General features: G+C 35.9%; 2 protein-coding genes and 1 pseudogene across 3 annotated transcripts; 2 read left to right on the plus strand and 1 right to left on the minus strand.

Moving 5' to 3' along the window:
* Nucleotides 1-760: 760 nt before the first annotated feature.
* Nucleotides 761-4992, plus strand: LOC107769996 (uncharacterized). 2 transcript variants are annotated; one of them, XM_075229582.1, is made up of 5 exons: nt 761-1566; nt 2310-2423; nt 3608-3859; nt 3953-4131; nt 4201-4992. In XM_075229582.1, exons 1-3 carry the CDS (start codon nt 1501-1503, stop codon nt 3854-3856), a joined length of 429 nt encoding a protein of 142 aa, XP_075085683.1. In that variant the 5' UTR covers nt 761-1500; the 3' UTR covers nt 3857-3859; nt 3953-4131; nt 4201-4992. The 2 variants fall into 2 exon arrangements, with proteins under 2 accessions (XP_075085683.1, XP_075085682.1); XM_075229581.1 differs by having other exon boundaries at nt 3608-4131.
* A 10731-nt stretch (nt 4993-15723) lies between these two features.
* On the plus strand, nt 15724-23968 carry LOC107769997 (primary amine oxidase 1-like; annotated as a pseudogene).
* Nucleotides 23969-26019: 2051 nt separating this feature from the next.
* Nucleotides 26020-26769, minus strand: LOC142168955 (secreted RxLR effector protein 161-like). The gene has a single exon (XM_075230132.1). The coding sequence runs from the start codon at nt 26767-26769 to the stop codon at nt 26020-26022; it is 750 nt and encodes a 249-aa protein (XP_075086233.1).
* Nucleotides 26770-27106: the final 337 nt, after the last annotated feature.

Raw genomic sequence — 27106 nt, forward strand, 5'->3', positions numbered from 1 at the left:
TAAATTCGAGAAAAACCGAACCAAAAATCAGAAGAGTTAAAATTTCCAAACTATGCACACACGTAGTAACAACTATGCCTCAACTTCAAGTAAATTCGATTAAGTTATATGAATTCTCACCGTTCCTATCGTTCAATTTAAACCTGTCTAACAAATATTGAGACAAATAATAGTGAATTTACTTGAATGATTTGGCACTTACATAAAGACTCAAATGTGCGAAATATATTTCAAGAAATATCCCAAGAAATCTAAGAAGTGAGGCAGATCTAGTATGCTTTAGTTCAAATTGTTACAAGAAGTACTTGGCAGTATATTGCACATTTTTCACACACCACTCTCAAATTTACTAACTTAAAATAAATACTTAAGCTTACAGCTATCTATACATCTATGTTGCACGGACTCTCTAAAATGATGCCGCACCCGTGTCGGATCCTCCAAAATTACACTATTTTTGAAGGATCCGACATGCACCGGCAACATTTTCGGAGAGTCCGAGCAAAATTGCTAGACATAGCTCTTTTGTTTCTCACTTGTTGCTTTATGCGTTGAGGTCCCAAAATCACAACTATTTGTAGGAATCTTGACTTGACAGAGGCCTCAAAGACAAGTCAAGGTGCTGCAGGATTCTGTCTACAATATCATTTAGTATATGTGGCTGCTGAATTTTCATTTGATTTTCCTTTTTTTATTTTAACATCAAAAAATCATCAGAATACTCATCAACCATATCAACTGTAGGATTCATGTCTTTCCTGAGATTCTCAAGTTACAACTTTCTAATAGCAAGAATAATGCTTTTATTCTTCAAGATTTCCCTCATCTTCTTCTTTTTCTTCTTTGTTAATACAGCAACATCATCCCTTGATTACCACCACCCACTGGACCCTCTCAATCAATCTGAACTCAATAAGTTAAAAACCATAGTCAAAAAGTCCACTTTTCCCCTTAATGTAACCTTTCATTATGTAGGCCTAAATGAACCAGAGAAATCATTAGTCCTTTCATGGATATCAGCCAATCATCCCACCAAGAACCTACCTCGCCAAGCTATTGTTATCGCTAGAATTGATAAAAAAAACACATGAAATCATCGTAGACTTATCGAGTGTTTCAGTTTTATCAGCTAAAATATTTGATGGACATGGTTACCCCATGCTTACCTTTCAAGACAGGAAGCTGCTAACAAGTTACCATTCACATATCCACCATTTATATCCTCCATTAAAAAGAGAGAGCTAAAGCTAAAAGAGGTGGTGTGCCAATGTTCCGCTGTTGGATGGTATGGAGAGAAAAGGAACGCAGTAACATAATGGTTAAAGTCATGTGCTATTACTTAGATGGCACAATTAATCTATATATTGAGGGAATTACAATAACTGTTGTTCTTGATCAGATGAAAATTGTGAGGTACCTTGATCGTTTGATGCTCCCGGTCCCCAAAGCTAATGGGACCGATTACATGGAACCAAAACAAAGGCCTCACTCCAACTTGCAATGAGATGGAATAAAAATAGTGCAGCCAAATGGACCAAGTTTTACTCTAGATGGAAACATAGTGAGGTAAAGATTAGATTCATTAGAAGAAACGCCTTGATATATTATGCTTTTAAAGAAAAGAAAATGCTGAATAGCTTTTAATGATAAACCAAAGCATTGCTGAAGAATGACATGTTTTTTCCTGAATTTAGGTTCGCTGGTTGATAATTTCTTGTAGCTTATGATATGAGAGCATGAATAACCATATCAGCAGAGGGGAAACTACGATTTTAACCTTATGAGTTTGAGATTATAATCCTTTTAAGTTACTGAGTTTGTACTTATTTATTAGATTTCTAAATACAAATACAGGGTTTGAACAAAAGTTACTGGGTTCGGTCGAACCCGCAGCCAACAATGTGGCTCCGCCCCTGCATATCAGTAGCATCAATCTTTAATGCTGAAAAGGAAGAATTTAGGAGTGTTTTGTACAGAGGATTTGTGTCAGAAGTCTTTGTACCATACATGGACCTGACTGAAGATTGGCACTATAGGACCTATTTCGATGAAGGCGAATATGGATTGGGTCTTTGTGCTGTGGAGCTTCAAGCTAAGCATCAAAGGACTGCCCAGAAAATGCAAAGTTTATTGATGGTACTCCAGGGAAAATGCCTAACGTAATTTGTATATTTGAACTTTATGTTAGTTGGAGATATCACGTGGCGCCATACAGAACTTGGGATTCCAGGAAAAGTATATATAAGGTTCTTCCTTAAAATAATTTTGGGGTCACTCTTATTCCTTCATTTGAAAATTTTCAACTGCAGATAACACAAGTTAGACCAGAGGTGAGCCTGGTGGTGAGAATGGTGTCAACTGTAGGGAATTATGACTACATTAATGATTATGAATTCAGGCAAAGTGGAAGCATCAAAGTCACTGTAAGTTACGTATTTGTGATTTTTGAACAAAAATGTTTGAGTAGCTTACAGTAAATATTTTGAAATAATGTTAAAGTACATCCAAAATCATCATCATAGGTTGGCTTACCTGGTCTACTTGAAGCAAGGGGGTCGATATATGTTGGGTTTTTTTTAATTAAAACAAAAGGAGGTGTGAATGAAAAAATGGTGGGAAAAGAAATGGAGGGAAATGAAATTTTGAATTAGTCTCTTTTATAAAGGAACTTTGTCCCTCATTGGATAGGAAGAGGAAAATTCTTGTGCTTATATATAGAAGCACTTCATCTAGCTCTTAAAGAGTTGAGAAGAGAGTAAGTCTTGCACCATTATTGTTGCTCGCTTGGCTTTGGATAATAATTTTTTGGACCAAATTTATTTTTCATTTCCGTCATTTAATATTTCCTTTCCTAATATTTTTGCGCGGAAAAAATATTAAATTCGCGGCATTATTTTCCAATGGTCAAATTCGCGACCAACCATTTTATTTAACAAAAATTATGTCGAATAGATACCTCTTCAAACAGGATCCTTTGCACCTGTTGAGACTCAACTCTGTTGGCTATAAATAGAGAGGCTCAGCCTCATTTTTCACCATCGAATCCGAAAATCTCTCCCCTATATCTTCTCCATTCTACATTGTTTTTACAAAGCAAAAACGTAAGCATTTTGTGTGATTTGCTCCGCCATTTGAGTTCGTCGAAGTTCTGTGATTTGAAGTGCCGCTATCACATAGTAGTTATTTCGTTCTATTCTGAGAGGAATTAATCTGAAACCTTAGGCAACTATGAGGGGATTAAATTTCTTAAAGACACACAAGAAACTTGTGGGCTCGGAATTTTCTATTTTTGTTTTCTGAAACTCACGTCTTCTGATTTTCTGGTTTGAATACAGATTATTAACAAGCTTAAGAAATTTATTATTTATTTTTGTGTTCATCTTACTTTCTCGTTTGGGAGACTAAAATCATAGTGATTTTCTGCTCCTGTTTTGGAGATTCAAATCTTCGGATTTTCTACTTCAGTTTGAGATTAAAATCTTTATGACTTTCTACTCAATCCGAGATTAAAGTCCTTGATATTTTCTACTCGATTTTTTATATTCGGTTTGAAGATATAAAAACTTCACCGAGATACTAATTCTGTTTGTGTCAATTTCTTTTACAGAAAAATGACAACAAGTACGAAACAATAAAATTGTTCTGTTGGGATGACCACTACTGCAATGGATACTGCATCTTCAAGTCGCACAACGCCTGCACCGGCGATGGCACTGACAGGAAAGGTCGGAATATTTTCCGGCATGGACTTCAAACGCTAGCAGCAAAAAGTGTTCTTCTACTTGACCACACTCAGTCTGCAATGCTTTATCAGCGAGGACGTTCCAGTCTTGGGAGAAGAGACTCCGGAAAATGAGCGGTTTGTGGTCACGGAGGCATGAAAATATTCTGACTTCTTGTGCAAAAATTATATATTGAGTTATTTTGAAGATGGCTTGTACAACGTTTACAGTGTCATGGAAACTTCGAAAGAGTTGTGGAACGCTTTTGAAAAGATGTACAAGACGGAAGATCCTGGACTTAAGAAGTTTGTTGCCGTAAAGTTCTTGGACTTTAAAATGGTTGACAATAAGTTTGTCGTAACTCAAGTTCAAGAACTGCAAGTCGTCGTTCATGACCTCATTGCCGAAGGTATAAATCGAATCAATATTTGTATTAAAGATACTGATTATATAATTAATTCTAAATTTATGATTGTAGGTATGGTCATAAATGAAGCGTTTCAAGTTGCGGCATTTATTGAAAAGTCGCCTCCAATGTAGAAGGACTTTAAAAACTACTTGAAACATAAGCGCAAAGAGATAGAGTTGGAAGAGCTTATTGCTCGCCTAAGGATTGAAGAGGACAACAAGACTGCAGAAAAGAAGTCTCGTGGAAATTCAACAATAATGGGTGCAAATATTATTGAGGAAGCTTCAACAAGCAAAAATAGAAAGAAGTCGTTTGGAGCAAAGAATTACCCGAGCAAGAATAAGTTAAAAGGTAATTTTCACAACTATGGAAAGGCTGGACATAAGGCTATAGACTGTCGTACACAGAAGAAGGACAAGAAGAAGAGTCAAGCAAACATAGTTGAAAAGAATAATGAAATGGAGGACTTATGTGCCATGCTATCTGAATGCAGCTTGGTAGGAAATCCCAAGGAGTGGTGGATTGATTCTGTAGCCACTCGCAATGTTTGTGCTAACAAAGAGTTATTTGCCTCTTATGTTATCGTAGGGCACGGCGAGACTATCTTTATGGGAAACTCCGTAACAGCAAAAATTGAAGGAGTTGGGAAGATATCTTTGAAGATGACTTCAGGCAAAGTTGTGACTCTATATAATGTTCTCCATGTTCCTGAAATTCGCAAGAATTTGGTCTCTACTAGAATTTTTATCTAGAATAGATTTAAGTGTGTGTTTGGATTTGAAAAAATTGTAATAAGTAAGAATGATGTGTATGTAGGAAAACGTTACCTAACTGAGGTCCTTTTCAAGTTGAATGCAACAACTATTGATATCAATTAAGTTCAAGCTTCTTCTTACTTACTTGAGTCAAATAATTTATGGCATGCACATTTAGAGTCTCGTCAACTTCAAAACTATACGAAAAATGGTTAACTAGGAAGTATTGCTTAAATTTGAATGCGATAATTTGAAATGTCAAGTATGTGTGGAATCTAAATATGTTAAACATCCTTATAAGTCGGTTGAAAGGAATTCAAATCCTTTAGACTTAATTCACACAGATATTTGCGATATGAAGTCAATACCATCTTGCGGTGGAAAGAAGTATTTCATAATTTTTATTGACGACAGTACTGGATATTGCTATATTTACTTACTTAATAGTAAAGATGAAGCAATTGAGGCATTCAACCAATACAAAAATGAAGTTGAAACGCAACTAAATAAAAATATCAAGATGATAAGAAGTGATAGGGGTGGTGAATATGAATCTCCTTTTGAAGAAATGTGTTTGGAATATGGCATTATTCACCAAACAACTGCCCCTTACTCACCGAAATCTAATGGAATTGCGGAAAGAAAGAATAAAATGTTAAAAGAGATGATGAATGCCTTGTTGATAAGTTCGAGTTTATCCCAGAACTTGTGGGGGGAAGCTATTCTTATAGCTAACCAAATACTCAATCGAGTTCCCCATAGCAAAATATAATCCATTCCATATGAAAAAAAGGAAAGGTAGGAAATCCAACTTAAAATATTTTAAAGTGTGAGGGTGTTTGGCTAAAGTGCAAGTTACTAAGTCCAAAAAGGTGAAGATTGGACTGAAAATGGTTGATTGTGTTTTCATAGGATATGCAAGAAATAGTAAGGCATATCATTTTCTGATTCATAAATCAGAAAATTCCAACATTCATAATAATATGGTAATCAAATCCAGTAATACTGAATTCTTTGAGAATATTTATCCATATAACAATGATTGTGAGTCGTCTAGTGAAAATTCTAAGCGACCTCGAGAAGAAGCAAAGGAATATATGTTTAATGAGGAAAATCCAAGATGTAGTAAACGTTAGCGGAAAACTACTTCCTTTGGAACAGACTTTCTGACATTTTTGTTGAAAAATGAGCCTCAATCGTTTAAAGAAGCAATGTCTTCCTCGAAAGCACAATATTGGAAAGAGGTAGTCAATAGTGAGATATAATCCATATTAAGTGATCACACTTGGAAATTGATTGATCTTCCTCCAGGAAATAAACCTTTGGGTTCTAAGTGGATTTTCAAAAGAAAAATGAAAGCTGATGGTACTATTGACAAATATAAGGCAAGATTAGTTGTCAAAAGGGTTTAGACAACGAGAAGGTCTTGATTATTATTCGGGTGCTAATAGCGTTAGCTGCCGTGTATGGTCTTGAAATCCATCTGATGGATGTGAAGACAGCCTTCTTAAATGGAGATTTGGAGGAAAAAATTTATATGGAATAACCTGAAGGGTTCGTGGTTCCCGAAAAAGTAAAGAAAGTGTGCCGACTTGTTAAGTCACTTTACGGATTGAAACAAGCACCTAAGCAATAGCATGCAAAATTTGACCAATCAATGTTGGCAAATGGATTTAAGATTAATGAGTGTGATAAATGTGTTTACATTAAAAACACTCCAAATCATATAGTCATTGTATGTTTATATGTTGATGATATATTAATAATGAGCAAAGACATTGCATATATAAATTCTACTTAGCGTATGCTTGCTAGCAAGTTTGATATGAAAGACATAGTAGTTGCTGATTTAATTCTAGGAATTAAAATCCATAGGACTCCTCAATGACTGGCATTGTCTCAATCTCATTACGTTAAAATGGTACTTGAAAAATTCAAGTATTTAGATTTCAAAGTCGCAAAGACCCCGATTGATGTAAATGTGGCTCTTACAAAAAATCTAGGTCAAATCAGATCTCAACTGGATTATGCTCGTATGTTGGGAAGTTTAATATACATCATGAATTGGACACGTGCTGATATAGATTGTGCAAGAAGTAAACCGAGTCGTTACACAAGTAATCCCGACCAAACTCATTGGATGGCAATGAAACGAGTTTTGGGGTATCTAAAACATACACAAGATTATGCTTTGCACTATAATAAGTATCCTGCGGTAATTGAAGGATATAGTGATACAAATTAGATCACAGAGTCATCAAAAAAAAAGTCCACAAGTGGATACGTGTTTAATATTGGTGGAGGAGAAATGTATTGGAAATCAACCAAACAGACATGCATCGCTCGCTCTACAATAGAGTCTGAGTTTATAGTTTTAGATAAGGTTAGAGAAAAAACTTAATGGCTCCGGAATTTCTTGGAAGATATTCCATTTTGGCCCAAACCAGTGGCTCCTATATATATACATTGCGATAGTCAAGAGGCAATAAGAAGGGCTGGAAGCGTTATGTATAACGAAAAATCCCATCACATACGACAAAGACATAATGCCGTTAGACAACTACTCTCTAGTGGAATTATCATATTGACTACGTAAAGTCAAAAGATAATGTGTCAGATCCACTTACAAAAGGCCTAAATAGAAAGGCGGATGATAAATCATCGAAGGGAATGGGACTATGACCCAGGACAAGCCACTGTGGCCGCAAATCTACCCAGAAGATTGGAGATCCCAAGATCTAGGTTCAAGGAGATCAAACAAAGTTATTAGTGACGGTTCAACATTGTCAAATAAAACTTTGGTCCATTCTCATGATGAAGACAATGTTCGGTATCGAGGATAAAGCGTTAAGGCTTTTTAATAATTTCTAAGTTTGATACGGGGTATATCAAATAGTGTATCTACGGGATAACACGTTTAGGAATCACCTATATAAGTGTGAAGTGTAAGCCGCTTCAAGGAGAATGTTGTAAGGCCAGTTCTCTACACACTTATAAAATCAGGCGGTGTTCATGGCTGAAACGAACACAACAATGAGAACCAAAGACGGTTAAGGGTTGATTGTGTGACATATGGTTGTGTGACAAAGTTTGACGTGTTCACAGATATCAAATCTACCGATTGATCGAGTATATCTATGTTCACTACGGAAAGTTCGAAGGGAAACCTACTTATCCAGATGCGATTAATCCTTACTTGCGAATCACACCGTTTTTTCATGCATGCTTTTCCGGATAGCCATTCCCCATTCATTTGTGGGATTGTTGAGGGTTTTTAATTAAACAAAAAGAAGTGTGAATGGAAAATGGTGGGAAATAAAATTTTGAATTAGTCCCTTTTACAAAGGAACTTTGTCCCTCATTGGATAGGAAGAGGAAAATTCTTGTGCTTATATATAGAGGTACTTCTTCTAGCTCTTAAAGAGTTGAGAAGAGAGCAAGCCTCACACCGACGTCATCGCTCGCTCGCTTGTTCGGCTTCGGTCAATTGATATGATTGATTAATAATTTTTTGAATTAAATTTATTTTCCATTTTTGTCATTTAATATTTCCTTTCCTAATCTTTTTTGCATGAAAAAAATATTAAATTCACGGCATTATTTTCCAACGGTCAAATTCGCGGCTAGCCATTCTGTTTAACAGAAGTTCTGTCGAATAGATACCTCTTCAAACGAACATGCACCTGTTGGGACTCAACGCTGTTAGCTATAAATAGAGAGGCTCAGCCTCATTTTTCACCACCGGAATCTGAAAATCTCTCCCCTCTAACATCTGCATTATGCATTGTTTCTACAAAGCAAAAATGTAAGCATTTTTGTGTGATTTGCTCCGCTATTTGAGTTTACCGAAGTTCTGTGATTTGAAGTGCCGCTACCACAGAATAGTTATTTCGTTCTATCCTGGAGGGAATTAATCCGAAATATTGAGCTACTGTGAGGGGATTAAATTCCTTAAGAGAAGTTTGTGGGCTCGTAATTTCTGTTTTTGTTTTCTGAAACTAACGTCTTCTGATTTTCTGGTTTGAATACACATTATTAACAATATATACTCACAACAACCAGATAAAGGAAGGAGTCTATGGTACATTGATAGCAGAAAACTCATTAGGCGCATATCATGATCATTTCTTTACCTTTTCACCTTGGTCTGGGCGTGGACGGTCATGAAAATTCCTTTGTCAAAAATAACTTAAAAACTAACCGCATGATCAACAGAAGTTCACCAAGAAAGAGTTATTGGACAGTTGTTAGTGAAACAACTAAAACAAAATCTGATGCAAGGATTCAGCTAGGGTCAGGAGCCTTTGAAATGGTAGTGGTGAACCCAAACAAGAAAACTAAGCTTGGGAATAAAATAGGCTACTGTCTAATCCCAGGATCTGCAACAGGTCCCTTGTTAAGTGATGATGATTACCCATAAATCCGTGGAGGTCTTACGAAGTACAATGTGTGGGTGACACCTTATGACAAGTCTGAGAAATGCGCTGGAGGATCATATACTGATCAAAGCCAAGAGGATGATTCACTAGCCATGTGGAGCCTGAGGTAATGTAATAGATTATACTTCTGAAGTGCAGCATCATTTTTTTAGGTAAATGGATCTGATTGATTGAAGAAGTTGCAATTTTCTTTTATGATGTAGGGATAGGGAAATTGAGAACAAGGACATCGTATTTTGAGTTCGGGTTTTGAGCTCAGGCCTGCTAATTTCTTTCAGCATAATCCACTTGTTTATTAAGTCTCTTAAAGAAGTCAACTGGCCAAACATAGTAACAAATAATTATGAATACTAAACTACACTATAGTATCAACCAATTTTTAGGTGATGCAAAGGTTCACTAGCAAAATAATTATTGGATGGTCTAAAATAAGCTTGTCTACAAGGATTTCCCACCAGTAAGTCCTTTTAAGTAGGAATAACAGACACTTACAATGGTTATTTGCAATGACATTTATTACGGATGTTTATTCCAAATGTATTAATCGCTTGTTATCGATTCAAGAGTTGCCAAGTCTATCTTCATAACCTTTTAACAAAATCAATATGGCAAAATTTTTTAGGTATATAAGATGTTGCTATAACCGAAAGCTAGTAAAACCTTTTTTTTTTAAAATCTTAAGCCATCACTCAGGTTGGAGTGTCCTGGATATTGGGGGGTTTGGCTTGACCCCTACCATGTATATAGAAGTTAAATATGACAAAAGAAGGGGGCATAGACCTGACCTTCCATATACACAAGACTGTAATATAAGACAGTGTTCAAAAATTCATGGAAGACCTAATCATCTACATCTTCTCTCCGATGAAGGAATAGAAATTACATCAACTTACAAAGAAATTGGCTTTGTCATATCTACTTTTTATGCTTGGTAATTGCCATTTATCAAGAAGAAAAGGGCCTTTAGACTCTTTTGGTAGATGCTGGAAAGAGTAGTAGTATGAACTGATGCCGTTGACTGCTGCTCTTTTGGCAAGCGAGTCTGCAACTACATTTGCTTCCCTATATAAAAATGGGTAATTTGGACTTCGGCTTGGTCGAGAATCTGAGTAGTATCCCTAAGTGTATGCTTCATCTTCAAGTTGTTAGTATACTTTTCTATGAGCATGTTGACCATAATGAGAGAGTCCAGCTCCAAACAAAATCTGTTATGACCTTGCCAGATGCATCACTCCCCTCCATATTTAGCTGCTATGATCTCTGTATCATTATTAGAGGTACACTAGATAGGAATAGAGAAGGATATAATAAGATCGCCATTCGAATCTCTTTCCACCCCTCTAATCCCTGCTTTGCCTGTATTTATATTGATGCTTCCAGCAGTATTAATCTTTTAGCGACCCGGCCGGTCGTTTTGAGAATTTTTATTCCATTCAGTTATTTGAAGTCTTGAGTAGCTTTGTATGATGTATTATGACTTGTGTGAATCGCCGATTTTGGTTTTCAGGTGATTCAGAATCGATTTGGAAGAATGATTCTCAACTAGAAAGCTTTAAGTTGGAATAATTGACAAATTTTCACTTGTGAGTATTTGACCTCTGATCGGAGTTTTGATGGTTCCATTAGGTCTGTATGGTAATTTTGGACTTGGACGTATGCCTGATTTTGTATTTGGAGGTTTCTAGAAGGTTTTTGCACTACTTGACGAAAGTTGGCAATTTAAAGGTTTGGAATGTTCATAAGTTTGACCAGGAGTTGACTGTAATTATACCAGGTTTGGATTGCGGTTTCGGGAATTTGAATAGCTTTGTTATGTTATTTGGGACTTGTGTGCAAATTTGAGTTCATTCAGCGTTGATTTGATATGGTTCGGCACAAGGTTTGGAAGTTAAAAGTTCATAAGTTTATTAAGTTTGATTTGAGGTACGATTCGTGATTTTGATATTGTTACGGGTGATTTGAGGCCTCGAGTAGGTCCATATTATGTTTTGGGACTTGTGTATATTTCAGATTGATTTCATACAATTTTTCTTGATGGTAAGCACCCTCCACTTCCAACCAAGAGGTTGTGAGTTCGAGTCACCCCAAGAGCAAGGTGGGGAGTTCTTGGAGGGAAGGATGCCGATGGTCATTTGGAAACAGCCTCTCTACCCCAGGGTAGGGGTAAGGTCTGCATACACACTACCCTCCCCAGACCCTACTAGTGGGATTATACTGGGTTGTTGTTGTTGTTGTTGTTGTTGTTGTTGTTTCTTGATGTTTTCATTTTTGGTTTCTGTTGGTGTCTAATGCCTCAATTGTTCTTTGTGATCGCGAAGATGAAGATGCAATCGTGTAAGGTAAAGTCAGGAGCTGGGAATTTTCTGTTTCGCGTTCGCGAGGTATATACCGCGTTCGCATAGTCAAGGGAACTTGAGCACCACATTCGCGAAGGAAGAACCACAGTCGCGTAGTGTTGAGACAGGGCAGCTGGGAGCTTGGTGAGGCATCAGAATAGAAATATTTCGTTTGTCTCAAAAAGGCTATATCGAAAGAGTTGTAGAGAGTTTTAACATGAATAATTGTTCAGCGGGAATTGTTCCAATTCTAAAAAGGGACAAATTTAGTCTCATGCAATGCCCTAAGAATGATGTAGAATGAAAAAAATAGATTCAATTTCTTACTCTTCTTTTATTGGTAGTCTGATATATGCTCAGACTTGCACAAGATCGGATATTAATTTTGCAGTTGGAATGTTAGGAAGATATCAGAGTAATCCAGGAATTGGTATGTGGAAAGCTGGAAAGAAAGTCTTGAGATACCTGAAAGGAACGAAGGATTACGTGCTCATGTATAGTAGATCCAAGCATTTGGAAGTTGGTGGATACTCGGATTCAGATTTCGCTAGATGTATTGACACTAGAAGGTCCACGTTTGGTTATTTGTTCCAATTAGCTGAAGTAGCAATATCATGAAAAAGTGTCAAACAGTCTGTTATTGCTACATCCACGATGGAAGCAGAATTCGTGGCATGTTTTGAAGCCACAATTCATGCATTATGGTTGCGAAACTTTATTTCAGGATTTGGGGTTGTCGACACCATTACCAAGCCGCTGAAAATTTACTGTGATAATTCTGCACCAGTATTTTTCTCCAAGAACAATAAGTACTCCAAAGGTGTTAAGCATACGAAATTAAAGTACTTTACCATCAAGGAGGAAGTTCAAAAACAAAGAGTGTCACTTGAGCATATTAGGGCTGATCTCATGATCGCAGATTCGTTAACGAAAAATTTACAACCAAAAATATTTAAAGAGTACGTACATAGAATGGACTTGGTTGTATTTATGATTGATATATATTATGATGTTTTGATACTCTAAGTTCATTTATGTGTTTCTAATATACATTAATAATTTTTTGTTTCTCATATGGTGTACGCATTATTATTTTGAGATATTACAGGATAAGTTTAAATGAGATATTATTGTGGATCATAATATTTTATACCTTATGGACCTGGTACGACGAGTTGCTAATATTGTAGTATATGGAAGAGAATATGTAGACAAAATTATATATAACTGTCATAACTCAAATTTAGTAGTTTGTCGTATTATGATATGTATGATGGCCACAAAGAGATTTGTTTGTGCGCAACTAATGTTTATATTATTAACTATTAATGTTATGAGATTATTGGGCCAAGTGGGAGAATGTTAGATTTGTTTCCAATTATGTATGTGGCACAATAAACTTAAGGCCCTTAATTAATAACAAATCTCGTCTGTCCGATCGGTTACTTGATGGGCGTACCAGATTAAATGAGAAATTCTATAAATTGGTCATATCCCCACTCATTAGGATTACTGTATTTTCTACACACACTTCCATCACTGACGGATGTCGTAACGAAAGCTAGGAAAAAGGACGAGAAACCAATTTCAATCAATGCGTCCGCTTTACGATAATGAACTTTCACTTCAAATATGTTTTCTATAGTAATTATGTATAAGATTATCATGTTTAAGATCCTGATATGCATGAAGTTTAAGTTTATAAGTCTGACCCAAAATATAAGAGATAAATTGTGTCAAAAGCTTCAAACATTAGACATGTGAAGCCTCAGGCAATACAATAGATGAAATTGTAAGGATTTCTGCCCTCTTTCTCTTCAAATTAAACCGGCATACTGAAATCGATTGTACTAAGGAGCTTCATTTTGCTGAAAAAAGGACTTCGTTGAGAAATCTAAATATATTGGTTACATCTGACGTACCTGCCCATATTACTTATACGGGTGACCCACTTCTACATGGGTGACAAATGGACGGGTTGGACTGAATTTGGGCGGGTCAAAATGGGTTAGGTCAATAAATGGGTCATTGCTCAATCCAGCCCAAAGTGTACTTGGGCTAAGATGGATTGTGTCAAGATGGGCTAAACAATGGGTCATAGCTCAACCCGCTCATCTTGCATAAACAAAGATTTTTACCTTTTATACACCTATGTATAAAAGGTAAATAAATACTATTAGTATTTTGAGAATCAAAATATATTTTCTTAAATAAAAAATTAGTATTTAAAATGTGTAAGTTGAAAAATATTTTGCGGGTTGGGTGGGTGGTGCAGAAAAACGAAAAAACAAAAAATTGAAAATACAAAAAAAAAATTAAAAAAAATTTGCACGGGGGTGGTGCAGAAAAAATTTTCCAAACTATTTTTTGCAACAAACAGTGAAAAATGGGAAAACATTTTCGTCATACCAAACACACCCTAAAACTTAAATACCTTGATTCTCATTTTTAAACTTAGATACAAAAACTGATGATGTGGCAACTAAGTAGTAAATTTCTAGATAAGTTAGGTTGAAATTCCTTTGTTTTGGGGTGAGTTTCATGAGTTGTATTTGAGCTACTTAATAGGTTAGAATGAGCTATAAAAAATAATGGGTTAACTTGGACTCAGCCCAAATAGACTTATGAGCTAAAATGTTGTAACCCGACCCATTAAACTCTGGGCGGTTTGATGGGTTTAGGCTCAAGTTGATACCCTACTTCTACTTAGGCTGATTCCAAAGCTGCTCCCATTCCTCAAAGTCCGGAACTCGGCAGCAGAGTCAACCCCTCCTTTTCTTAAGTGCAGTAGTCATTCTTTTTGTTAAATAGATCAAGTTAATTAAAGAAATTACAATTTCTTTATTATGTATCTTAAAGATGTCAACTGGCCAAATTTTGTGCCAAGTGGGTAATGCCATCATTTATGGAATTTCTATTACTATTATTATTATAGGTGGTTACGGAGAATCTTTTTCTCAAGCTTATTAAGTTAAAGAAAGTCAGATCTTGTCAGATGTAGTTGAATGCTTGTAGCAATATTATTTGTTATATGTGGATATTAAAGCGAGTGAAGAGAATTTATTACCCAATAATGGAACTTATGATCTTGATTTAGAAGGGTGTTCTTTCTTATGCGACCAATCAGTTAACTAGTTACACCTTAATTCCAAACTAGTTGGGTTAATTATATAAATCTTTTAATTCTACTCGGTCTATATGAACTTTGAATAGCGGATCTTAAGTCAGAATAAAGAAGAAGGGCTTGGTTTAGATTGACAGAAGCTAAAAGAATCATATTATGACTTTCTCTTTACGGGACCATTAAAAAGAAGCAAAGTAATCAATCACCCTTAGCTCTCAATGCAAGCAACAGGTGAAGCACTGATCCAGCACTTGACTTCTCACTAAGGGTGTGTTTCGCACGAAGGAAAATGTTTTTATGAAAAATGAGAGGTGAGGGTTGGTAGGGATGGAAATAGGCAGTGGCGAAGCCAGAAATTTCATTTAAGGTATTCAAATTTGAAATAAGTAAAAAAATGTCTCCGATAAATGGTGTTCGATATATGTTATATACCATTAAAATCTAATATTTTAACTATATATACAATGTAATCTTTTGACGATAGGTGGTCAGTTGACCACCCTTATGGATATGTAACTTCGCCCCTAGAAATAGGACGGAAAAAAATAAAAAAGAGTTTTAGAAAATGTTTTCTCTTCTCTTGATAGAGAAAAATATTTTCCTCCAATTTGAGTAAAATGAGTTCACGAGGAAAATATTTTCTAAAACATTTAACTCAACCAAAAATAAGAAAAATGAAAAATATTTTTCGGAAAATATCTTCAAACACACCCAAGTGTAATACAAGTGTTGACTTCTCATTAAGATATTGTCACAAAAGTGCAAAAATTATTTTGATAAACGCATCTCTCGGATCGTGCATACTTTTTATAACCACTAGACTTGAAAAGGGAAGAAAAAGAAAAAGAAATTAGATGTCAAATACTAATCCGTATAGGTGGAAACAGTAGTTGAATTGAGAGCACCACTTCTTCATGAAAATACCAAAAGTAGTGCCCATGTCTTTTACTCTCCCAATTCTTCTTCTCTTCTTGTTCTTTTCTGTTAACAGCCAATGTCATCCTTTAGACCCTCTTAACCCTGCAGAAATCAACCAAATTAGAGTCATTATCCAAAATTCCCATCTTGGTTCGATCTCCAATTTAACATTTCATTTTGTAGACCTTGAAGAACCAGAAAAGAAGGATGTCCTTCATTGGTTGTCCTTGCATAAACCAAACAATGCCTCTTTTCCTAATCGTCGAGCCAGGGTAGTAGTTCGCGCTAGTGGGGAGACACATGAAGTCACATTAGACTTGGCTACTAGCTCTATCATTTCAAAAAAATTGTACTCTGGCCATGGATTTCCTCCTTTTACTCTTAATGAACTTATACAGTCCAGCATTCTGACATTGACTAGTCCTAAATTTCAAGATTCAATATTGACAAGGGGCTTGAATATATCTGAAGTCAGCTGCATACCACTCTCAGTTGGATGGTTTGGTCAGCTAAAAACCAGAAGACTTCTTAGTGTTCCATGTTTTTACCGCGGAGGGACTACTAACTTTTGGGTGAGGCCTATTGAAGGAATAACTACACTAGTAGATGTTGAATCAATGAAGATCATTAAGTATGTGGATAGATTCAGAGCCCCTTTACCTGAAGCAAAAGATTCTAATTTCAACTCGCCGAGCCAGGGATCAGTCACACAATGACACAGTACCCTCCAGGCTAAACATCCAAGGGCATGAAGTCAGATGGGCTAATTGGAAGTTTCATGTTGGGTTCAACACTAGAGCAGGGATGATCATATCTACAGCTTCTATATTTGATTCTACAAGAAATGAATATCGACGTGTGCTCTATAGAGGTCACGTGTCAGAGACATTTGTGCCTTATATGGATCCTACGTCTGAATGGTACTATAGGACATTCTTGGATGTTGGCGAATTTGGTTTTGGGAGATCTGCTAGCACTCTTGTCCCGTCGTTGGACTGTCCAAACAATGCAGTGTATATGGATGGTTACATGGCCGATTCAGAAGGTCAAGTAGTGCAAGTCCCACAAGCTATTTGCATTTTTGAACGATATGCTGGCGATGCTGCATGGAGACATACAGAAATTGGAGTCCCTGGCAATTTACTAAGCCTCTAAATTAATGATTTCCCTACTAATTAAATTGTGGTCACCCTATTGACGTAGTTAACTCTGTGGCTTCGTAGAACACCAAGGGACAGCAAGAAGTTAATTTGGTGGTCAGAATGGTAGCAACAGTTGGAAATTATGATTACATACTTGATTGGGAGTTCAAACAAAGTGGATCCATTAAAGTTGGAGTAAGAATTAAGATACTAGTCAATCATTTTCACCTTAATCTTTTAATTTTTATCTTACCTTTTCCTTTGTTCGTTGGTGAAGGTAAGTCTAACAGGAGTTATGGAGATGAAGGCTGTGAGATACACGAATCACAATCAAATAAATCAGGATGTTTACGGGACACTTGTGGCAGAAAATGCAATTGCGGTCAACCATGATCATTTCCTTACGTACCACATTGATCTTGATGTGGATGGTAGTAAAAATTCATTCTTGAAAGCTAATCTGAAAACTGCAAGAGTGAAGGACCAGAGAATGTCACCAAGGAAGAGTTATTGGACTGTTGTCAAAAAAATTATGAAAACAGAAGTTGACGCGAAGACTCAACTGGGATTAAAGCCAGCTGAACTTTGGTTTGTCAATGCTAATAAAAAGACTAAGGTTGGAAATGATGTAGGTTATAAGCTAATACCAGGTAGACCATCCATGTCTTTGCTATCAAATGATGATTACCCTCAAATGAGAGCAGCCTATACCAAGTATCAACTGTGGGTAACTCCATACAACAAATCAGAAAGATGGGCTGCAGGATTCTACGCTGATGGAAGCCATGGTGATGATGGCCTCGTAATCTGGAGTCGCAGGTAATATTTTGTATCCAGATAGAGTCGAACTTCTATACACTAACTAACAGTGCAAAAGAACTAGTACTTAATTAAAAACTAACTACAAATAGCTGCCTATTGTTGCAGCCAACACACACGCAAGTATACGCGGTCGTCAAGTAATAAAGTGACTAAAAGTCTGATGTCGAACCCACAAGGACTTGTGATTAACTATTAACTAAATTAGACTATCCTAATTATCTAAACAAGAATTAAACCTAAAAATATTTGATTCTAAACTAATTAAATAAAAAAATATAAATAATGAACTTTGAATAGAGAAAGAGCAGATTTTTATGATATCAATGTAATGAAAACGATCTAGGGTTATGGGCTATCTAACAATCCTATTGTATTCTTCAATTGAATTGACCGACTAATATATCTAGCTTATTGGTTGACGGGGTTAATATTGCTCATAAGAATCTGTCGAGTTCTTACTCGCCTATTCAAGCTAACCTAACGCCTATATGTCTATGGAGTTAGAATCAACAAGAACGCATTTATAATTGCTAAGGCAATTAGGTATATGTCTATCCTAACCACGAATCCGTTCCCCGATGCCCGAGTTCAAGAACTTGCTCTACTCAATCCTATATGCAATCTAGAATTCCCACTTTCGAGTTCAATTCTAGATTCGTAGATAGTATTCAATTGGTGATCAAGCAATTAATAATTAGGCGCAAAATTGAATAAATAAACCAATATGATACATCAAGAAGGCAAAATCAATATCCGAATAATAATAGTCATGAAAGAACCACAACCGTAGAACGTAAAGTTTAGCTCCACATAGACATGGTAGCCAAATAACAAATCATACAAAGAAACATAAAAATTACTAAGTTTGGTGAGAGAAAGATGGAACTTGATGAATTTCGGCCTCCACGGCGGCTTTGTGCTTGTGTTTTTTCTCTCAAAATATCCTCTTCCTTTTAAAATAGGTTTAGGTTAGTTTTTATATGAGTTGGGGGCGTCTAGGGGTCGAAATAACCGAGTCCTAGTCGAAAAAGGCTACTTTCCCGTTTTGAGCGTCCAGGGCAGCGTGGGGCGCTAGCCCTGGTGCTCAAATATTTTAGCTGCTGTAAATTGCGCCACAGCCAGTGCCTCACGCTGGCTGTGGCCCTCAAATTTTACTTTTTGCCTTTTTGTCCCGATTTCGCTCCAATTCGCGCCCTTTCGTCCCAAATTGCATCTGAATGATCCCTACACATAGAAATACCAAAATTTAGCACAAATAATCATATTAAACATCTCAAATCATCGAGACATGAGCAAAATATGAGGCGGTATATATCAAAATATGCATACATTAAGCCGATTATCAACACCCCACACTTAGACTCTTGCTCGTCCTCGAGCAATGGAACCATATTAGCACCCCCAAAACGTACTTAGTACTATAAAAGAGGACCTCACAATTAACTCAATCAAACACCCTACCTTTTGACTATGATCGATGTCGACAATTAAGCATGAACACACAAATTTCACATTCTTCCCGTTTTTAAATATCCCAAGTATACTCAATGTTTTTCAATCAACTCAAGCAACCTCTCCACAACCACCTTACCTCAAGAGACGACTCGTTACCACTAAGTATCCTCAACTCAAGCACTCACCCAACACAAGAAAGTGTACAATATCACCAATCCGTCATGAGATCAAGTGCCCTCACCACAAGCAAAAGAGTGAATATCAAAGTAGTCCACAAATTTAAATATGTCATTGAACATAAATTAAGGACATCATACAATTGAACAACATTCACTCACTCTCACAAAGAATTCATGTGCATCCCGTGGTCGTACCATAAGCTTGCCCGTAGTGTACATCTCTACTAATCTAAGCTAGCTAAATCTAGGATCAATTAGGACTTTAAGGTTGTAATGTAGGCTAAGGGACGGGTAGGATACATTTAGGAATAGTGACTAACCCTCCTAAGCACTTTAATACACTACACTCACAATTCAAGCGCAATTGCTTCGCAACCCATTCACTTGTCATACACCATAACTAACATAGCCCTCTTTTCCATCAAGCACTTCTATGGTTTCACTAGCACGAGTGACAAGGATTAGGAGGTGTGTCTTTCTACATTATTTGAACTATTGTTTGCTCTTTCTTGCAAAAACTTTCCTCTTTTTTTTACACACTCCATACATTGAAATTCATAAGCTAGTGACCTTTATTCATAATTTTATTGCACCTTAAGGGCCCTTCCATGGTTCCACTCGAAAGCCACTTCCCAATATCTCACCTTACTTCTTCTAGCGACTAAGTGCCTTAGGAGGTAAAGGTTCAACAATCTCACATTAAGAACAAAGTAGGAGTACAACTTGTAATGTGGGTGCCAAGAAAATGGTCTATAGGCTCAAAGGGGATAGCAATGGGAAAATTCTATTGGTCAGTGACAAACACCTTTATGGTCAAGCAAGAAACGCCTATGTCATCTCCTAGACTAGCACAACTTAATGATTTCGCGTTGATTAACACACAAGGCAAGTTCTAGACTACACAAGATAGCACAAAATATCAACAATCCTTACACACACATGGCACTTGACTCACTCAAGACGGTTCTGTGTGACTCTCAAGTCAAGCAAGCATATCAAGTTGAGAATTATTTAAGGAACATTGCACTAGGTGGCATACAAGTCAATCAACTGAGAAAAAGGCATCAAAGAGTAGGCTACTTAATTTACTTGGGCATTACAATTCAAATTATATATGCAGGAAGACAGAGCGCATGCTCTAACTTAACTTGCCAACACCAAACATATCAAAAGGTATCTTCGAGCACCTCAGTTTTCTCCCTTATCCTACTCAAACAAAAAATAAAACAAAACACCCGGTTCGAGCTACACCCTTGGAAAAGAACCAGCGTCCAAAGAAAAACCAAGGGATACTACCTAACTATCAAATATAAAATAAAAAAAAATCTTTTTAGTATTTTTAATCGGACTTTAATCCCTCAAGAAAATTGTCCAACAGATTCATCGTCGGGAAAAGTCCAAAAACAAAATTTCAATTTTTTCTCAATTTTTTTCTATTTTTTTTAAAAATCTTTTTTTAATTACTACTACTACTACTATACTACACCATTAATTCTACTAACTATGCTATTAAAAATAAGAAGCTAGCTAACAATAAAAAGATAAGAAACTAACAATATACTAATATAATACTATAGAAAGAATAGAGAATCTTCCACCCCACACTTAAAAGAGTGCAGTGTCCTCAATGCACAAATAAAGTAAAAATAACAAGGGTGGACAAGAAACTCCCAGAAAGACCAAAGGCCGAAGCAATAGCAGCTCACGGGGTACTCAGACTTTTCCCATGGATGGTCCTTTGTGCGGGTACCTCACACTAGTTCCAACAATCTGGCTCGCTTTTGCACGCTTCCAGTGACTTTTCTTCCTATGCTCATAATCCTACAAAACAAAACAACACTACAAAAATAATAAAATAAACAAAAATAAATAAAGCAGTAAAGCTGGGTTGCCTCCCAACAAATGCCTAATTTAATGTAGCAGCACGACATGAATCACTTTTTGCCTCCACCTCGAACTTATGAATTGAGCCCCTAACATGGCATCCAGTCTGCGGCTATGCTCCAGTGGTGGGGCTACAACGATAACCTGGCCAAGTAATAAATTTTTCACTCTACACTTCTCGGCCTTTAGATGAGGAATGTAATTTTTGCTTTTTGGCACAACAAATTCAAGAATATAGGCACTCTCATCCTCACCCTTTGACCCCCTCATTGGCTCAGATGGCTCGATTACTATCTTACTATCTAAACACAATGTGAAAAAATGATTGGAATGAGGTTTAATGCGCCTTAACTCATGAATTGTACTACTATTTACATCCCCATATATACACACACTCAAGTCTCCCAAAGTAATGTTATCTATTCCCTCATATGACTCTAGAGCATTCTTCTCAACATTGGCATCCTCAAGAAAAATATGGTCTAATGATTGGTATTCTCGTTTTAGCTCCTCAATTTGGTCTAGAAGATTTTTTTCAGCTTCACACAACTCATCATTAAATTGTTGGCCATTACACGTATCAACCTTTTCATTCAAATTTGCATCCAAGTTATGCACAACCAAGCTAAAATTATCAATTTTATGTGCAAGATCATCTCTCTCCTTAGACCAATCATTCACCAACGTTGTCAGAAGACAACGTCGTTCCGCATATTCCCTTAATCGAGAATATTTGTCCCAATACCAACCATTACTCCCATATTCAAATTCAGATTTTCAAGAGTTCAGGTCATGACAAGCCCAAAATGACGAGCCATATAAGTCTTCCGTCAACCAAGAATCTTCATCAATAACCTTACCTTCATATATTTCATCCCTAGATGTCATGGTGAAAGAACTAGAAACACACTAAGAGAAAAATCAAATAGTTATAAAAATAAAATATTTACAAAAAGAGAAGGAAAAAAAAAACTAGTAAAGATAAAAGTAAAAGCCTAATGTAGAAAAATAGTTAATTTTTAAGTCCCTGGCAACGGCGCCAAAAACTTGTTGCAGCCAAACGCACACGCAAGTATACGCGGTCGTCAAGTAATAAAGTGACTAAAAGTTGGATGCCAAACCCACGAGGACTTGTGATTAACTATTAACTAAATTAGACTATCCTAATTATCTAAACAAGAATTAAACCTAAAAATATTTGATTCTAAACTAATTAAATAAAAAAATATAAATAATGAACTTTGAATAGAGAAAGAGCAGATTTTTATGATATCAATGTAATGAAAACGATCTAGGGTTATGGGCTATCTATCAATCCTATTGTATTCTTCAATTGAATTGACCGACTAATTTATCTAGCTTATTGGTTGACGGGGTTAATATTGCTCATAAGAATATGTCGAGTTCTTACTCGCCTATTCAAGCTAACCTAACGCCTATATGTCTATGGAGTTAGAATCAATAAGAACGCATTTATAATTGCTGTAAATCAACCAAGTAAGGCAATTAGGTATATGTCTATCCTAACCACGAATCCGTTCCCCAATGCCCGAGTTCAAGAACTTGCTCTACTCAATCCTATATGCAATCTAGAATTCCCACTTTCGAGTTCAATTCTAGATTCGTAGATAGTATTCAATTGGTGATCAAGCAATTAAATAATTAAGCGCAAGATTGAATAAATAAACCAATATGATAAATCAAGAAGGCAAAATCAATATCCGAATAATAATAGTCATGAAAGAACCACAACCCTAGAACGTGAAGTTTAGCTCCACATAGACATGGTAGCCAAATAACAAATCATACAAAGAAACATAAAAATTACTAAGTTTGGTGAGAGAAAGATGGAACTTGATGAATTTCGGCCTCCACGGCGGCTTTGTGCTTGTGGTTTTTCTCTCAAAACATCCTCTTCCTTTTAAAATAGGTTTAGGTTGGCTTTTATATGAGTTGGGAGCGTCTAGGGGTCGAAATAACCGAGTCCTAGTCAAAAAAGGTTACTTTCCCGTCTTGAGCGTCCAGGGCAGCGTGGGGCGCTAGCCCTGGCGCTCAAATATTTTAGCTGCTGTAAATTGCGCCACAGCTGTGGCCCTCAAATTTCACTTTTTGCCTTTTTGTCCCGATTTCGCTCCAATTCGCGCCCTTTCGTCCCAAATTGCATCTGAATGATCCCTACACATAGAAATACCAAAATTTAGCACAAATAATCATATTAAACATCTCAAATCATCGAGACATGAGCAAAATGTGAGGCGGTATATATCAAAATATGCATACATTAAGCCGATTATCACCTATATATAATAAGTGTAACTAGTTATCTAGAAAATAAGGCAAACAACATGCAAATAAGTTAAATCTCTCTACATATTATACTCTATATTAAGCAAAGGTCTCAAGTATATGTCTTTCTTATATTAGATGTTTTTAGATCATACATTTCTTGAATCCAATTAAGTATTTGTTTCAGATTTGATGAATCCTTTTAGTACTTGTGCTTGATCAGTTTATATATATGGATTGATCTTGTGTTGTTTGCAGGAATAGATCAATTGAAAACAAGGATATTGTGCTTTGGTACACACTTGGATTCCATCATATACCTTGTCAAGAAGATTATCCAATAATGCCAACAATTTATGATGCTTTCGAGCTCCGGCCAACAAATTTCTTTGAAAAAAATCCATTGCTGGAACAATGATTTTTTCTTGTACAAGTACTTGATCAGTTTGAAGAAATGCAAAAGCCAAGATTTTTATGTTGTTATGGAAGAAACTGAGTTTAATAAACAAGGCTTTGATGATTATTGATTATTGTTTTCTCTCGTTTTATTCCTGAATACTTCATCCCTATCCTTTCTGTCTCTCTCTCCCTCCATTTTTATCTTCCCATTGTTTTTTACTAGTAATTTTTATTCTCTTCTACTTATGTTTTTAGTAATTATCAATCCCGTCAAATTTTTAAACAAATAATCACTTTTGATCTTTTTTTACTTACATCAATATAAGTTTAACATAATTAACTCTATAGATATATTTTGTTCTAAAAGAAAAACAAATAAAAATGATGTATATGAATGGAACTTAAAAATCTAAACAATAGCAAGAATGTCTTTTTAAAAAAAAAACTTATGTCGATCCTACTGCTGCATATCTGTGGAACTTAATAACCTAAATTAATTAGCAAGAATGCCTTTTCTTTTTAGTTATGTACATTTTACTACAAAATTTCATCTGAATTATTGGTGATAGCTGTTTTAGAGGTATTATCACTTTTAGCTCGTATCAGAAATTATTTACTTTCGCTAGCCGAAAAAGTGTATAAAATTTGTATAATGCAGAATGTATATATATACAAAAAATATACATTTTTTTGCTATTATTTTGAGAGCGGCTATACAATGTATATTAAAGATTTATATTTTACCGAAAAAACTTAGTTCTTTGCAATGATTTCAATGTAAGTAGGATTAACGAAAAATGAAAAAAACAAAGTAGCCAGAGTTGAATGTTTCAAAAAGTAACCTATGTATTCAGGGTTGGAAATCTTTGTTTAACTAATGTTTAGTTCCGACAATTATTCATTTCTTAAGCTTAGATTTGAAGAGTGGCCATAGCCAGAGTAGAATGTTTGAAGAATTAATATATAACGTTGTAATGATTTGTTTAATAGCGAAGAATGATAGTGAACTACTGAAAGATAATTTAACAAGTATGTCATGCGGGCTTGAAGCAATAAAGAAGCCTATTTTGTATGGTTAATCAATGATTTAGAAGGGTTATCACACACCACTCAGTTTTCTCAAGGCAAGTGACTCTTACATTGGAGAATATCATTATCCACAACTATGAAATATCCTTTTTTTGTGACAAATAAAGTGGAAAAAATATTGCTGTAATCTAGTATTCTTAGTTCTCAGTGCAAGAGAAGATGTCAAGCTTTGTAAGATGACTTAGATACTTAATACTAAATGTACTAGGTTGTTACTATCATGATTCTTGGGAGTTTATTCAACCAATAAAAAACAAAAAAGGGGGGAATCTATCTAAGGAAAAGGAAATGGAAAAGGATAAACTCTGCAAAAGCAATATATAAGTATGCTGTAAATGTGTGTGTGCGTGCAAACAGTTTCTGTGTTCGCCATTGTTCTAAGTGGAACTGAAAAAGTAGTATCCATGTCTCTTCCTGTTACAATTCTTGCTATTGTCTTCTTGTTCTTTCTTGCTGGTAGCCAATCACATCCTTTGGACCTCTTAACCCTGCTGAAATCAACCAATCTAGGGATATGATTCAGAAGTCTCACCTTGGTTCTCTTTCTAATTTAACATTTCATTATCTTGATCTCGAAGAACCAGAAAAAGATGATGTGCTTCATTGGTTGGAGGCATTTAGAAATTACACCGGGCGAATTGGTAAACTGCTAAATTAAAGATTCCTATATTATCTCATACAGAGATGATAGAATTATTCTAGACTTCAATGATAACAGAATTAACTGTGGTTTTGCATGTTAGATTTAAAGCACAAATGACAGCAAAAACACGATGAAGACAATGTCTACTTTTAAACACAACAAGAAGCAGGGGGAATATGAAGAACTAAAACTGAGAAGATGACTTAGAGAAACTAATATACAAAGAGTTTAGTTAATTCTGTAGAAAGACGGGTTTTTAAAACATATCCTAAAAAGAAAACTGAAATAGATCACGACACTACTTTTAAGTCGTGGAACTAACCATGATAACTAACTCCTAATAAAACTGAAAACAAACTGTAGAAAAATAATATAAATATTGCAGTCCTAAAGCAACTAATTAACACCCTCCTTGCATTAGGAGCTGCAAATTCCAAGTCGTTGCCTCAGGAGCTCGAACTTGCTGACAGGAAGAGATTTCGTACACACATCTGCTAGCTGATCTTCAGATTTGCAGTAAACAAGAATCACTTCTCCATTCTTCTGCACACCCCTCAAGAAAAAAAGCTTAATGTTGAAGTGTTTAGTCTTCCCATGGAACACTGGATTATGTGAAATAGCTATTGCAGCTTGATTATCAACATGAATCTCTGTATTATCTCTTTGATTCATATGCAAATCACACCGTATTTTTCTCAGCCATAAGGCTTGAGTTACTGCCGTTGTTGCTGCAATGAATTCAGCCTCTGCAGTGGATTGTGCCACAGTTTCTTGCTTCTTGGAACACCAAGAAAAAATCCCTGATCCTAGGCTGAAGCAATATCCAAATGTACTCTTCATATCGTCAAAGGATCCAACCCAATCACTGTCTGAGAATCCATACAACTTGAGATTCTGCCACTTCTTGAATTTGACACCATAGTCGACAGTACCTTTAATGTATCTTATAATTCTTTTTGTTGCTCTGAGATGCATTTCAGTAGCACAATGCATAAATCTAGATGAAAGACTTACATCAAATAGAATATCCGGCCTTGTAGCAGTGAGATACATCAAGCACCCAATCAAGCTTCTGAAATTTCCTTCATCAACTTTATCAGTTTTATCCTCTTTGCTTAACTTTTCCTTTGGATTCATAGGTGTACTTGTTGCCTTGCAGTTCTCCATGCCGAATTTTTTAAGTATCTCCCACTTCTTCTGGCAGATAAAAATTTAATCAGAACCTTGCTTGATTTCCATTTCCATAAAGTATGCCATTAGCCCAAGTCTTTTTTTTTAAACAAATCAAATTAAACGAAAGTTAATTATTGAAATAAAGTGCGGAAGACCATAATAACCGAATCATCCAAATACATCTCCGAATCTGGTGTCACGAGTGCACGAGCTACTAGAATAATACAAATATAGGTCTGAATAAAATTCAAGTTGTTTGAAAGATAATACACAGCTAAGATAAGATAGAAGGGGACTTCAAAACTGCGGACGCTGTGCAGTTATACCTCAA

The sequence above is a fragment of the Nicotiana tabacum genome, chromosome 14 (assembly GCF_000715075.1).
Source record: "Nicotiana tabacum cultivar K326 chromosome 14, ASM71507v2, whole genome shotgun sequence".
NCBI lineage: Eukaryota > Viridiplantae > Streptophyta > Magnoliopsida > Solanales > Solanaceae > Nicotiana > Nicotiana tabacum.

Coding starts and splice junctions, on each gene's coding strand:
- LOC142168955 (XM_075230132.1), bottom strand. CDS start 26,769: ATGGAGAACTGCAAGGCAACAAGTACACCTATGAATCCAAAGGAAAAG.
- LOC107769996 (XM_075229581.1), top strand. CDS start 1,501: ATGAGATGGAATAAAAATAGTGCAGCCAAATGGACCAAGTTTTACTCT. Junction 1,567..2,309: donor CTAGATGGAAACATAGTGAG/GTAAAGATTAGA, acceptor TTTCAACTGCAG/ATAACACAAGTTAGACCAGA. Junction 2,424..3,607: donor GTGGAAGCATCAAAGTCACT/GTAAGTTACGTA, acceptor TTTCTTTTACAG/AAAAATGACAACAAGTACGA.